The sequence below is a fragment of the Dipodomys merriami genome, unplaced genomic scaffold, assembly GCF_024711535.1.
Source record: "Dipodomys merriami isolate MVZ:Mamm:240054 unplaced genomic scaffold, mDipMer1.0.p SCAF_33, whole genome shotgun sequence".
Lineage (NCBI taxonomy): Eukaryota > Metazoa > Chordata > Mammalia > Rodentia > Heteromyidae > Dipodomys > Dipodomys merriami.
The window spans coordinates 4,842,501-4,857,955 of NW_027204826.1; the positions used below are offsets into that span (position 1 = coordinate 4,842,501).

A 15,455-nucleotide genomic window follows, 5' to 3' on the forward strand; every position below is an offset into this window, starting at 1 on the left:
CCAGGCCTACGTAGACAGAAGCACACTCCACCTGTGATGGCTGGTTGCCATGGCTAGTGGGAATGTACTGCTGGAGGACTTCGGTATGCCTGCACGTATGCGTGTATGAGCACAGCACACAAGGCATACATGTACACACACATGTGCATCAATGCGTGTATACCATGAGTGCATGGATGTGCGCATACAGATATGAACACATATATGCAACCTATTCGTGCATGTATGTCTGCATGTGCATCTGTATTTGTCTTTAAGTAGTTGTATGAAGGATTTTAATCCAACATGTCAGTTTATGGGTTCTATGTGTGGCAGCAGTTACATACATATACACACATGCCCCCACACATGCATGCACGCACACTATGCACAAGTGTAAATGCTTGCACACATGCACGCATGCACATGCAAATGCACATGCATGCCCACATACACACATGCACATCACACGAGACAGTGGCAACCGGTCTCATGCTGGGTCCCTTTCTGAACAGCTGAGGGATGACTTATTCTCCTCCTTTGGGTTCTTGCCATACTTCCAACCTTTCCATCTCCTAGCTGGACTTCAACTTTCTATCTGCATCCTCCTCCCCCCCCCTTTCGGGTCTTGTCTCTCTGTCTGTCTGTCTGTACTTTGGAACAGTATTTATTTGCTTATTTTAGTGCCGAAAGCAGATAGACCAAGTTTGTCTGGAAGTGAAACAAAAGCAGGGAAGCCAGTCTCTCTGTGGAAGGTGGGGAGCCCAGGGAGATGGGGGGCATAGGAGCCTCTTGGAGGGCAGGGCCAGCTCAGCCCTCCTCCCCTAGGCTTTCTTTCATTGTTGGAGCCGGAGCCCAGGGAATTCTGGGAGGGGTTCCCTTGTTTTAAATTCTCCCAAGAGAAAGTGGCGCTGTGGCTCAAGTGGTAGAGCGCTAGCCTTGAGCTGAAGAGCTGAGGAACAGCGCCCAGGCCCAGAGTTCAAGCCCCATGACAGACCAAAAAAAAAAAAAAAAATGGCACACATAAATTCTCCCAAGATCCCACATCAGACCTTCACCTCCCCTATTTCACGGACCGGATAGAGACAAGACGGTATTAGTAGAAACTGGTCTATTCCTGGGACCAGGTCTGCTCCTAGCTGGACTGGTCATCCCCCAGTGGCCCACCTCCTGGACTCACTGATCACAAGAGGCATTTCATCTGCTGTATTTGTATCTATAGACAGGACAAAAGCTTTTAGCCAGGCTCAGGAGGATTGCTACAGAGCCTTGAAAAGCTCTGAAGAAAAGGAACTGCTTCACTGTTTCAAAAAAAAAATTTTTTTTTACTCCTAACAAGATGAGGAAGAGATCACTCTTTTTTTGTGGGGGAGAGGCCTTGAACTCAGGGTCTAGTGCTGTCACTTGGCTTTTTCTCTTCAGTTGATATCCTACCACTTGAACCACACCTCTACTTCCAGTTTTTTGGTGGTTAATGGGAGATAAGGGTCTCACAGACTTTTCTCCCTAGGCTGGCTTCTAACCTCAATCCTCAGATCCCAGCCTCCTGAGTAGCTAGGATTACAGGTATGAGCCACAATGCCTGGCTGAGAACTAGAGTCTAAAGTCTCCAAGAATATGTCTTGCACAACACTCTAGTTATTCCCAAACACTGCAAAGTACCATATGGGAAGAAAGAGGGCATGAAATTGTTCTTATTTGAAAGACATTTGTTTGGGAAAATGCTGTGTTCTCCAAGCAAAATGTTAGCTTGCTTGGTTAGAAGTTAATTACAGTATTTATTGCTTAAAGCCAGCCTGGAATTTTGGCTTGAATTCTTCCATGGCTATGACTCAAGGGGGAAATTACCTATTCAACTCAAGGCCAGTAAGCTAAATGTTGATCTGATAATTACTTGTTTTGAAAGAGCCCAAGAGATAAGCAATAAAACGGTGGCTTTCAATCCAGGAACATTATTGTGGACATAAGATGCAGGAGGAGTGATTGTTACTGAGATCAGAACTGAAGGAAGAAATAATTTAATATGTATTTTAATGTTTTCGTTTCTTTCATGCATGTATTTCTAATGCATTTATAAGATTATTTCTTTGTTGCTTTGTATGTCCCTCCCCCACAGTGTAACCCCCGCTTTCACTATATTTGATGTCAGTATATCATGTGGAGGAGATGGGGACAAACAAATCGTTTAAGGATTCAGGTGGACCTGTTGCAACAATGAGAAGTACAAAATGTCATGTCAAAACCAGCTTTACAATTTCGGTGTGGGGGGGAGAGGGGGGTATAATTGGGTGGGGGGAGGGGGGTAAAATTGGGTGGGGGGAGGGGGGAGGCAGGGAAGGGAAGTGAAGGGTAAACAAAGGAGGAGGCTGCAATGCTTGGTAAGAAATGTATGCATTATCCTGCCCATGTAATTGTAGCCCCTCTGTACAGTATGTTCTCAAATAAAATAAAATACAATTAAAAAAAAAAAAAAAAAAAAAAAGAAATAATTTAAAAGAATAAAGGGGCTGGTCACCTTGGTTCTCCAATTAATAATGCCTTTGTTCTTTTGATATCTCTGACATTTACATGCTGGTTTAATTAAAATACTTGCAGGTTGAAGTCCAGTGCAAGCAGAGAAATCATGCATTTTATATGTGGTGTCCAGGAATTGAGCTTTATCATCCTGACCTGTGTTTAAAAGCAAACACTAAGCTGGGCACTGGTGGCTCATGCCTGTCATCCTAGCTACTCAGGAGGCTGAGATCTGAGGATCGAGGTTCAAAACCAGCCAGGGTAGGAAAGTCCGTGAGACTCATCTCCAATAAACCACCAGAAAACAGGAAGTGGTGTTATAGCTCAAGTGGTAGAGTGCTAGTCTCCTTCTTGATGCGCTGGTTTTCCTGAGGGCTTTGATCCAGGCCTTTGCTTTCCTTCCTCCACACTCCTGACCATTGATCTTTCAATGTCCACCCCAGGAGACCCTCTGGACTGACCGCCCACCCTTAGCTGATATCTTGAATGCCCCTCACCTACATCTTCAAGATCGCACTCCATCAAGCCCGGGTTCTTTCTCCCAACCCCCCTTCTCACATCTGTCTCTCTTTGCCACTCCTCTCCACCCCCAAGAAACCTTAAAAGGAAAAGCAGAAAAGCATCTTGTTTCAATCCTGACCTCCCTAATCTCCCTCCTTTTGCTGTCAAACCTCCTGCTAACACTTACTCTAGCTGCCTGACACCTGCCAGGCCCTGGGGAATGCTGGAGTTGCTGGAAGGGGACCGACTCCCTCCCTCCCTCCCTCCCTCTTGCCTCTCCCATCCTTTCCCCCTCCCATCCTCCCTCCCTCCCTGCCTCCTCTATTCGGGTATTGGAGATTGAACTCCAGAGCTTCAAGATTGCTAAGCAATCACTTTATCATCTGAAGCACCTCCCCGCTCCCCCCAGCCCTTTAGTATTTTGTTTTTGCGGGTTTCAGTAACTTTGCCTGGCCTGACCTTGAAGTAGAGATCTTCCTGCCTCTGCTTCTTCAGTGGCTGGATTTATAGGTATGCTTGGTTGAGAACTGTAGCTTCTTAAACTGGGTAAAACTTTACAAACTTTAAGAAACTTAAGCCAGCACCAATGGCTCACGCCTGTAATCCTAGCTACTCAGGAGGCTGAGATCTGAGGATCGCATGGTTCAAAGCCAGCCCAGGCAGGAAAGTCAGTGAGACTCTTATCTCCAATGAACCACCAGAAAACCGGAAGTGACGCTGTGACTCAAGTGGTAGAGCATCACCTTGAGCTGAAGAGCTGAAGGACAGCGCCCAGGCTCAGCGTTCAAGTCCCATGACCACCACTACCACCACCACCAACATAAAAACAACTTGGTATTCAATATTGGTTGAAATGTGCCAAGTTGTCTGTCTCTTGCCAGAGAGCCCTGACAAGGGAGAAACTGAAGATTCTCTAGGGATTTGAACTTCCTTCACAGACCTTAGCACATAGAGGGTCCTCAGGTCCCACAGGTGGCCTGGGCACTGGGTCTCATGTTGGACACATAGGCCCAGGGAGGGGACCTGCTTCCCTGTCCTCTCCACTGCCCATGGGGTGTGAGAACCAAGGAAGCCAATTAGGCCTGAAGGACTGGTCAGCTGTGCATCAGCATGGAGCCAGAGGCCCCGGGGCTCTGAAGATGTGGGTGATGCCTGTCCCCCATTGCTGGGTGCCCCGGGTCCTCCACAAGTTCTTCCCTTCTACCTCAGGCCTCTCCCCAGGAGGCTGAGATCTGAGGATTAGGGTTCGAAGCCAGCCGGGGTAGAAAGACAAGACTCTTGTCAGCAACTAACTGCCAAAAAGCCAGAAGTGGAGCCATGGCTCATGTGGTAGAGCGCCATTTTTGAGTGAAAAAGTCAAGCAAGAGTGTAAGGGACCTGATCCGAGCTTAATCCCCAAGAACTGCTGATGTCAGGCTTCTGGTTGAAGTTTTCTAGAACCTTCCATTCTGTTGTTAATGATGGGGACACCAATTTACATTTCCTTCTTCAGTAGCTCCATTCTCCTTTCTCCATCCACTCCCAGGTTTTGTTTCCTGGGTAATGCACCCCCCCCCCCCCCCGCAGGTGTGAGGTGATTATCAACCATGTATTAAATTGTGTGAGCTCCTTACACGCTTTGGATATTTCCCCTGAGCAGATCTTCGGTTCACCATGATTTTCTCTAGGTTCACATTCATTTTGTTGAGTGTTTCCCTTGGTATGTGTATGCTTTTTAGTTTGGGCTAACCCTACTCATCCATTTTTGCTCCTGGTGTTTGTATTTCTGGGGCCATGTTTGACTTTGTCTCAAGGCCAATGTCAAGGAGCTTTCCCCCCCATCTATGTTTTCTTCTAGGAATTTTGTGGTTTCATGTCTCACATTTCGGTTTTTAGTTCACTTTGAGTTGGCTCTTTTGTATGGTCTAAGATAAGGCTCCCATTTCATTCTTTCCTCCTTGCCTGTGAATATTTGACTCTTGTTATTTTTTTAAGAAGAGAGACAATAATAGACACTAAAGGCTTAAGAACACTATTAAATACCGACATAAAATATTTGCACAAACCTTGCTTTGAAAGGTGGAAAGAAGTAATGGACCCGAGGCCATAATATGAGATGTGAGATATTCATATCCCCAGCTATGAACATTTCGAAATACCTAGCTTTTCTGTTCCCCAAAGAAAACATTTCCTAACGGGGGCTTGGGTAAAGTTTCTCAAGCGTCTGTAGTTGCCAGCGCCATCTTGAATCCTGTGAGCCTGGCAAAGTGGACAATTCAAGCGAATGGGAGCTTGGGTAAAGTTTCTCAAGCGTCTGTAGTTGCCAGCGCCATCTTGAATCCTGTGAGCCTGGCAAAGTGGACAATTCAAGCGAATGGGAGCTTGGGTAAAGTTTCTCAAGCGTCTGTAGTTGCCAGCGCCATCTTGAATCCTGTGAGCCTGGCAAAGTGGACAATTCAAGCGAATGGGAGGAATCCGCCAGGTCCAGACCGCTCTTCTTCCTCTCACAGCCTTCCTCATTCCCCTCCCCTAACCTTCCGGTCCCATCTCCTATCTACCCTGAGGTTATCCTTTGTTCTCCAAGGTTCCAGGCATGGCATCCACAAGACTTCTAGAACATTCTATGCTCTCACTCCACTGAGTTCCAGACACCTGCTCGCCCTCTGCCCCCCTCTACTCTTCCAGCTCTGAGGGTAGCCCATGGTGCCTAGCTGGGTGGCACCAGGAATTGACTAGCACCCAAAGCTTTACAGTGTGTGTGCATGGCCCTGCCAGCCTGCGGGCACAGAGGAAAAGCTCAAGTCCAAGACAAGCTGGTTACTAAGGAGGGTGAATCAATAGCCCGGAGCCCCAGTGCACATATGATATCAGACACAGACCAGAGGCTTGTGAAAGGCCCCGATGAAACACACAAGGGTTAGTTGTGAGGGCTAGGGGTGCACAGCAACGATAGAGAAATATAAGAAACACTTGGTGGAGGGCTTCTAGCACTGGTGGGATTCTAGATCTCTCTCCTGTACTAACTCAGTGGGCCTGAACACTTGTTCCATGGGAATCCAGAACCAAGAATGGGACATGAACTCAAGAGGCACCAAAGGTGCCCATGGCTCACCCCTGTAGTCCCAGCAACTCGGGAGGCTGAGATCTGAGGATTGCGGTTTAAAGCCAATTCGGGCAGAGAAGTCTGTGAGACTCCTAGCTTCAATAACCCAGCAAAAAACAGGAAGTGGAGGCAAGGCTCAAGTGGTAGAACACCAGCCTTGAGTGAAAAAGCCAAGAGAGAGTGCCAGGTCCTGAGCTTGAGTTCCATGATTGGTGTACACAGTGCATGCGTGCGCACACGCGCGCGCACACACACACACACACACACACACACACACACACACACACACACACACACACACACACACACACACACACGAGATGCAGAAAAAAGGCTTAAGGGACTAGGGAATTACCTGCACAGGTATTTCTCTTTTTGTTGTTGTTGGTCATGGGACTTGAACTTGGGGCCTGGGCACTGTCCCTGAGCTCTTGTTGCTCAAGGCTAGCGCTCTACCACTTTGAGCCACAGCACCACTTCCTGTTTTCTGGTGGTTCATTGGAGAATGAAGAGTCTCACAGACTTTCCTGCCTGTGCTGGCTTTGAACTGAGATCCTCAGATCCCAGACTCCTGAGTAGCTAGGATTACAGATATGAGCCACTGGCCCCTGGCCACAGGACAGTCTTTAAGTCACCTCTCTATGTCCCTTGGCCTCATGACCAAGGTGGTCTCCCGGCTACCAGGTACAACCTGGCTCTGGGAAGATGCTACATCCATAGGGCCCTGGGTCCTAATCATTTGCACTACTTTTTTGGGGGGAACCTGTAATTGTGAGCTGTTTTCTTTTTAACAGTTTTCACTTGTTTGAGCACATATTTCTTAATTAAAACTGAAATAATACAGTATTATTATTCCTCCCCACTGTCTGTGAAGCTATAATTATTTCAATAAAAAATTAGTTCAACTCTACAGAAAATGTGTGTGTGTGTAAATGAAGTTGCTAGGAAACTTGCTGAACAAATTGGAGGAACATGTTTCCTTCTTGGAAAGCTTCACCGGGCTAAAAGAAAATGTCACGACCCCAAGTCATAGTCCAGGATGCCAAGCCTTTATTAAAAACCATCCAAGACCTCAGAGGTGACTGATGAAAAGCCAGACCGATCCAAACCTATACTTTAATAGATTCTACTAAGTTCTATAGTCTATAAAGAAAAAGAAGAAGAAAAAGAAAAGCCTTGCATTAATGGCTCACATCTATAATCCTAGCTACTCAGGAGGCTGAAATCTGAGGATCACAGTTCAAAGCCAGCCCGGGCAGGGAAGTCTGTGAGACTCTTATCTTCAATAAATCATCAGAAAATCAGAAGTAGCACTGTGGCTCAAGTGATAGAGCGCTAGCCTTGAGCTGAAGACCATACATAAGTCTCGTGTGACTGACCTTCATCCAACATGGGGTTTTTCACTCTCTCCTCATAGCTCACTTACACACCTCCTTAAAGAGATGGGCCTTAAGTGGGGCACCTCCTGGTCCCTCGGCCCCTTGGAAGGGCATCTGTACCCTGTGAGGTGAGGTTCTAGACTTTTGGTATCAGTGAGAAAAAGTGTCAGCCAACCAGGGAATGAATGCTGGATTTCCCTTCTCTGAATCCCGATTCTCACAAGGGCCTCTGAGCCTCCAGATCTCTGTGTTCGCATTCAATGCTCACTTTGCTGTCATGATTGCTCTTCTTTAGGCGATTATTCTGGGCTTCTCTGGGAATGTTGTGGAATTATAATGCCAGGGGAGCGACTTGTAGAGTTTACTCACTCAAAAGTATTTGAGGGCATGAATGATCACTGGTTTAGCCATTTTCCCATGGTCTCTACTGGGACACTAGTGGAGTTTTCAGTGCCAGGACAAAGTTGGCACATGGTGCCATGCTATGTCTCCATACTCCCATGGATTCCCTCTAGCTGCCCTTGGGTGGCAGAGCTACCCTGGGATATGGGGGAGAGGAAGGCCTCTCAGAAGGGGAGCTCCTGGGAACGTGACACATCCGCCCAGGCCATCTCTCTGTCCTGAGATGGACCCTGTGATCCTGACCATACCCTGGGCTTTCCTGCTGCATTGTGGGTAAAGACCTATGTAGTGAAGGAGACCTTAGATAACCACACTACGCCACTCAGAACCGCCCATCCCCACACTCAGAGATCCTCGGCCCAAATCAGCCTCAAACGGTCCCAACCCAACCCAGGACCCCGAGCTCCTGCTGCTTGTTCCCTCCCTGGTGGCCATGTGAATCAACCTCTACCCGCTTCAGTCTTCACTTGCCTGTGTCAGAACCTAGAAGGACGTAGTTGAGATGTTAAGAAGCTGCCAGCTGCCAGCAAGGAGACACACAGAATTAGAAGACAGGACTGGCCAAAGGAGAGTCCTGCAGTCAGCTGGGGTCCCTGAGTTTGAGATGGGCCTAGATTGCATCTCCACGTTCTAGAACAGTAAACAGCTCCCACTACTAATGATTATGACATGCTCTCCCAGCTCAGAAAGGGTGAAGGTCTCAGCCGAGTCCTTATTCCCAAGAATAAGGAAATGGATCTTTTTTTTCCCTCCCATCTGCCCCTGCTTTATAAATCCTCATTAAAACCCTCTTAAATTTGGGGATTTCTTAAAATCTTGTTGCATGCTGATCTCCAGTTCCTGTGACTATTTGTGGAAACGGGTACAGAAGAAGCCCCTTGATTCTCTATTCATGGATAGAAATGTCAAACTAAACGACTTAAAAGGGAGGGAGAAAAAGAAATGGCAGGGTAGTTATTCCAAGATGTTAGCATTTTACTCTCAAAAGTAGAGTTTAAAAAAGTTACAGGGAGCTCACGGGAGGAGGGCAAGGGAGGACTTAAGGTTATTCAGCAGGTAACTTAATAGGAGAGTTATTATTTTTAATTATGAAGGTTTTAATTTCCTCTTTTTTCCTTCATTATTTCTGCTAATAAGCCTGTCATCTGGGCTCGGACTGATTGTAAAAGTTTGGGAAAAGGTTTTATGACCTGGAACAACAGTTTTACACGTTCGCGATTTGGTTTTCAGTTTAATGAATCAAACACCATGTGGACTCTCTTTACAAATGAGGGCACGGCCAGGCGCCAGTGGCTCATGCTCATAATCCCAGCTACTCAGGAGGCTGACATCTGGAGGATGGTAGTTTGAGGCCAGTGTTGGCCTTGCATTGCTTTTTTTTTTATTTTAGGGGGCTGGTGCTCTACCACTTGAGCCACACCTCCAGCCGCATTTTGCTTGCTAATTTGGAGGTGGAGTCTCAGGGGCTTTTCTGTGGCAAGGCTGGCTTTGAATCTTGAGCCTCATATCTCAGCATCAATGCACATCTGCTAAACAGCTTTTACACAAGGGCAGGGACACATCGGTGGCCAGTGGGCTCTTTCCCACCTTCAATGTGACAAACAAAAGCGCCCCAAATCACGTGGGACATAAGACATGCTAACCGTATCATGAGAAAAATGTGACATGGAGGTCTGGCTGGCAGGAGCCATACCTAGCAGTACAACACACTCTATAGCAGTTGTAGCCCAGTACTCTGGGCAACCCAGAAAGGAGCAGAGCCGTGGGACAGACCTCAGATGAGCATGAAGACAAAGCACTCCCTAAACACGCCATTGCAAAGCAGGTGAATTATTCAATTGATGGAGACTGGGATTGGGCTCAGCATCAAGCAACATTTACATTCTGGTTTTATAGTATTCTCCAAGGTGAAGTTCTTGGATTAAATCTACCCTCTTATGGCTCTTTCTTTTTTTTTTTTTTTTTTTTTGGGTCCGGTCATGGGGCCTGAACTCTGGGCCTGGGCACTGTCCCTCAGCTCTTCAGCTCAAAGCTAGTGCTCTACCACTTGAGCCACAGCGCCACTTTCGGCTTTTTTCTTTTTGCTTATGTGGTGCTGAGGAATCGAACCCAGGGCTTCAGGCATGCAAGGCAAGCGCTTTAACCACTGAGCCACCTTCCCAGCCCTTATGGCTCTTTCTTGTCCTCTATCCCTCATTGATTGATTGGTTGGTTGATTGATTTTCAGGCCTAGGGTTTGAACTTGCGGGCACTCTACTGCTCCAGCAGCCTCCAGCCTTTTTTCACTTTGTAATTTTTGAGATAGGGACTCACTTTTTGTTCGGTCCAACCTGGATCGTGATCCTCTTATTTTACACTTTCCATGTAGCTGCGGTGACAGGCTTGCAATCATAATACCCAGCTTATTAGTTGAGATGGGGAATTTCCTGAAGGGTTCCCGCCCCCCCCCCCCCCCCAGGCTGGCCTAGGACCATAATCCTTCTGGTGTCAGCCTCCTGGGTTTCCAGCGTTACTATAAGCACAAACAACTGGTACCCAATCCTCCTCTTGCAAATAAATACTTCAATCATAATCTCTCTGTCACCCTCTCCTTCCACTTCTCCATCCCTGCAAATTCACACTCAGTCATTTTAACTTTGGACATCACATTATTCAAACATCCCAACTTTTTCCTCCATCTAGAAAGCTGCTCAACCAATAAAGGTTACAAATTAGAGAGAAGCCATGACACTTCTTGAATTGGGCGTTATTATTCTTGTTTCACTTTCATATGCTTAAAAGTAAATCCATCGCAGTTTATTTTTTAAGAATACAGAGCTTCAAAAATGACCGCCAAGCCTGTAACTCTCAGACAATGTAACACGCTGGCGGGTGGTGTGTGTCCAGAATTATCCATCTCGGCTCAGTATGTTTTTATGTGGGATTTCTTACCTTATACAATGACATTAGTGAACTGAGCCGGCTGAACAATGCCAAACTTTGATATTTTTGCTAAAATAATTTTTACAACATCTTATTAAGAGAGAAGCCAGTAAGATAAACTGCCAATCATTTAAATAATATTAGATTGAACTTTTCCCCTCAAATAACAGGACTGGAGAAGGGAAAAAAAATCCTCATGTACAAAAGGAGAATTCAGAGTTCAACAACAGATTCTGGGGTTCTAAAGTCTCTCCCCCCCTTTTTTTTTGGGTCCAGCCAGGGGCCTGAACTCTGGGCCTGGGTGCTGTCCCTCAGCTCTTCAGCTCAAGGCTAGCACTCTACCACTTCCAGCTTTTTTTTCCTTCTGGTTATGTGGTGCTGAGGAATTGAACCCAGGGCCTCAGGCATGCAAGGCAAGCACTCTACCACTGAGCCACCTTCCCAGCCCCTCCCCTCCTTTTTTTTTTTTTTTGTGCTGGTTTTGGGGCTTGAACTCTGGGCCTGGGGACTGTCCCTGAGCTTCTTTTGCTCATGGCAAGCACTCTTTACTTGAGTCACAGAACCACTTCTGGCTTTTTTGAGTAATTTGTTGAGATAAGAGTCTCAAGGAGTTTCCTGCCTGAGCTGGCTTCAAACCATGATCCTCAGGATCTTAGCTAGGTTGACAGGTGTGAGCCACTGGCACCTGGCTAGGTCTTGATTTTTAAATTTCAATTTTCAAGCAGACTCAAGGAGCAGAGCACCGGCCTAGCCTGTGAGGCTCTGCGCTCAAACTCTAGTACTGCCCAAGAATTTAAAAAATAATAAAAGAAGAATAAGTACCGGGTATAAGTACTAGGTGGGAAGTGCTCTCCACTTCTGGAGTCTCCTTCCTTCGGAGCCTGCTCTCCTGTCTCCATGCAGGCTCTTCTATGTGGCACCTGATTTCTAGAACCTTCCTCAGCCAACCCCTCGCATACATGTCTTCTTGCTCTGCCTCCCTGCATCTCTTTACGGGGTAAGGGGACAGTTTTATCATGGAGTACTGACATCTTTAAACTGTTTACAGACCCCTGACTTCCCGGGGGAATTCAGTGAGGCAACACAATGCTAACTCCAGGCAGTGTCTGAACACCACGGGGCTCACACAATGCCCGGAAGGCCACTTTTCCCCATGGGAGGCAGGCAGCACATGGATCTGTGAGTTCCTAAAAATATAAAAGGAAGGCGGAAACATGCGGACTATCTTTTGCTATGAAAAATAACACGCAAACCCCTCACGTGGAAAACTCGGCTTTCTGCCGCCTTGGTGGGTTCCCAGATTTGCCAGGACAAAGATAACCATTTCCTGCTTTAGTTGGCTTTGTCTGCTGTCCCTTCCTGCCCTGGCCAATAAAGCCAAGTGCAGTTAGTGTGGGTGGCGTCTGCTCAGGTGGGAGGGAAGAGCTGTAGAGTGTGGAGGTTGTGGCTGCCGTGGTCTTCTAAGTCCTGCTAGCCAAAGAGGCATAATCCATGGTCTTTCACTGTAGCCATTGGCTGCTGCATAGCCAATGGCAGAGCAGGGAACTTGGACACCTCCCTCTTCAGGGTAGCATCTTTGGAACTAGATTGCCTGCTTCCCAGCCCCATCTTACAGCTACAGAACAGGCTCAGAGAGGTGATGGAAGTTGCCATGGTTACTCAGCAGGAAGGAGGAGGTAGGAGACCCCAGGGATAGCCAGTCTTCAAGGATTTTTAGGTAAAGAAAACATTAAGATCATTGCCTAGAGCCAGACTCACACTTGTAATCCTAGCTACTCAAGATGCTGGGATCTGAGAATCAAGATTCAGAGCCAGCCTGGGAAATAAAAATCCAAGGGACTCTTGTTTCCAGCTAACCAGCAGAAAGGAAGTGGAGAAACGGCCCAAGCGGTAGAGCATCTGCGGTGAGCAGAAAAAGCCGTCAGAGTGTGAGGCTTTAGTTCAGGGTCCAGCCCAGAATCACACACACATGCATGCACACATGCACACCCACCCACACCGAGACAAAACATTGCCTGGCATAAGTGGGTGCTAACAAATAAAAGTGGATATTGTTCTTTAAAGGCTTTAAGAAATGGCTCCCCTGGGTCATTTCTTTAACTGATTTGTACACAAACGTAAGTCAAACATTGGCCAAAATTTCATTTTTTAATGACTGCTTTTCATAGATGGAATGCAAAGAGCCTGAAAATCCAGAAGAAGAAAGATCAACAAAGATCTCCCTTTGCAGGAAGATGAGTTAAAGACAGCCTTCCAGGAAGAGAAGAGGGGAAGAGTGCGGTCATGAATCCGACGTATATTGTACAAAATTAAGAAGAGTGAGGGAAGAGGCAGGTTGGGGAGGGATGGGTGGGCATGTTGAAAGGGGTGGTGCTGATCAAGCTAGATTGTATATGATATTCATAAACTGCTTAGTGAAAGGGCAACTCTTTTGGACAACTACTTAAAGATGAAAGGGAAAAGACATCCAATATGGATGAATGTGTGCTTGAAGTAACTGTGGAAGGTTCTAGAAGGTTCTAGAGTGCTTGCCGTTAATGTGAAAATTCTAGAGCGCTTCATTGCTGTTTAGGTGAAGGTTCTAGAGTGTTTGAATGCTATGCATGGGAGTGTTCTATGCCACTAATGTGGAGGTTCTAGAGCATGTGGCTACCATAAATGCAAAGGCTATAATACCAGGCAGATGAAGTGGACAGAAGGAAGAATGGCTTCTGCTCTAGACTTCCAGGTGACGATGCGAGGGGACTACGCATGTCACCAATGCCTTGCTCCCCCCCACTCCAATAGAACCAAGACTTGCTGACCTCCTGGGTCTCCGCAGAGCCCCACTCTTCTGAGCCTCATCTGGGCTGTCATGCTCGGATTTCATAACCAAGTTATTGTTAGGAACAGCAGTGGCTGGTTTACGCGTGCAGCTCTTAAGCATTTAGCTGTAAGAAGGATTTTTGTTTTGGTCTGTCGTAGAGCTTGAACTCAGGCTGGGCGCTGTCCCTAAGCTCTTTTTGCTCAAGGCTAGCACTCTACCATTTTGAGCCACAGTGCCCCTTCTCGTTTTCTGGTGGTTCATTGGCGATAAAGAGTCTTCATGGCCTTTCTCACCCAGGTTGGCTTTGAGCCACAAGCCTCAGATCTCAGCCTCCTGAGTAGCTAGGATGTCAGGTATGAGCTACTGGTGCCTGGCAATTATTATTATTATTATTTTTTTTTTTAGTTGGTTGTGGAGCTTGAACTCTGGGCCTGGGCGCTGTCCCTCAGCTCTTCAGCTCAAGGCGAGTGCACTACCACTTGAGCCACAGCGTCACTTCCAATTTTCTGAGTGGTTTATTGGAGATAACAGTCTCAGAGACTTTCCTGCCTGGGCTGGCTTTGAACTGCGATCCTCAGATCTGAGCCTCCTGAGTAGCTAGGATGACAGGTGTGAGCCACTGACACTGGCTAATTATTATTTTTAACTTGCTTCAAGTTTAAATCAAAGGTCAGGCAGGCCAGGCAGTATGAAGGTACCCCGGTGACATACATATCTTAGTCCCTCTGCACAACCCTGGAAGATTCCATCACTGGCAGTGACGGACACTTTCCCCAGGAAGATGGCCTCACTTACCCAGGTAGTTGTTACTCTTGTGCATCTCCGTGACATTGATTTTTGTGGCTCCCTGGGGAATCTCCACCACGCGGTGGTAGCCCAGGCTGGTGAGGGCGTGGTTAAATACACCGGAGACCACCTGGCAGCCTGTATTGTCACCCCCGCAGACACCGCACTTGTCCATGACCTTGTGAGAGCCCAGGTAGTCATCACAGCCGACGCTCTGCAGGGGGACAGAAAAGGCGCTTGTGGCACAGATCGGGGACCGAAAGGGCATTTGTGGCACACAGATTGGGAGCACTGGGAGAGGAGTGAGTAGGGATGATTGCAGATCTCCGGCGACATATCTGGTTTGCAAAGGTGGGGAAGGGGAGTTTTGCAAATGCCCATTGGATTCTGGGAAGTCCATTGGATGCTGGGAAGGAGGGAGGGGATGCTCCCGTGCTGGCTGGGAAATTTCTCATGATGAATCTCTTTGGCACCATGAAAAGCAGCAGGCCTTCATTTGAGTTTGCCCCCCCCCCCCGACAGCCCCATTACCGTGTTCTGTTCTGAAACCACACACAACTCATAGTGCACAGTGAAGCGGCCCTCAGAGCCGGAGCCCGTGTCTTAGAAAATCAAATCCAGTGGGCTGAGATTTGGATCTGTCCTGGCACTAAGGCTTTTGCCTAGTTGCCACCAAGCACCCAGTGGAAGCAAAAGGCCCACAACAGGATGGTAAGCGTCTAAACAATGGAAGGGGCCTGGTGGGTCAGGCTCATTTGAGGGGCCCCTGTTGACACGGGGCCTACAGTGTTGTCTGGATGAGGAAATACCGGGATTACAGGATTTTCCACTGGGTGGTGGCAATAATGAAAGATGCGTGAACTCAGATGATATTCTACAAGTTGAGACATGCACTCACTGATTTGCAGACTGGTCTGGAATTTCAGACCGCATCTTGGGCCACGTGGCAAGCAGATCCAGACGCAGGCCACCATGGATCTGTTCACATGGGGCCTTTGGTCAAAACCCGTAGGCGGGACTCACGTTTGATTGGCATCTCTCTGCAGCAATGGCACTTCTGCGATACTGCTTCCATATTTGCAAC

The 15,455-nt window shown here is 47.4% G+C and overlaps 1 protein-coding gene across 1 annotated transcript in view; it reads right to left on the bottom strand.

Annotated features, from left to right (window-relative positions):
• Thsd4 (thrombospondin type 1 domain containing 4) overlaps positions 1-15,455 on the bottom strand; it is a 166,492-nt gene that overhangs the window by 18,483 nt on the left and 132,554 nt on the right. The window contains exon 4 of the mRNA XM_070042979.1: positions 14,381-14,585. Within this exon, the coding sequence (XP_069899080.1) occupies positions 14,381-14,585 (205 nt within the window). The remainder of the gene's footprint in view (positions 1-14,380; positions 14,586-15,455) is intronic.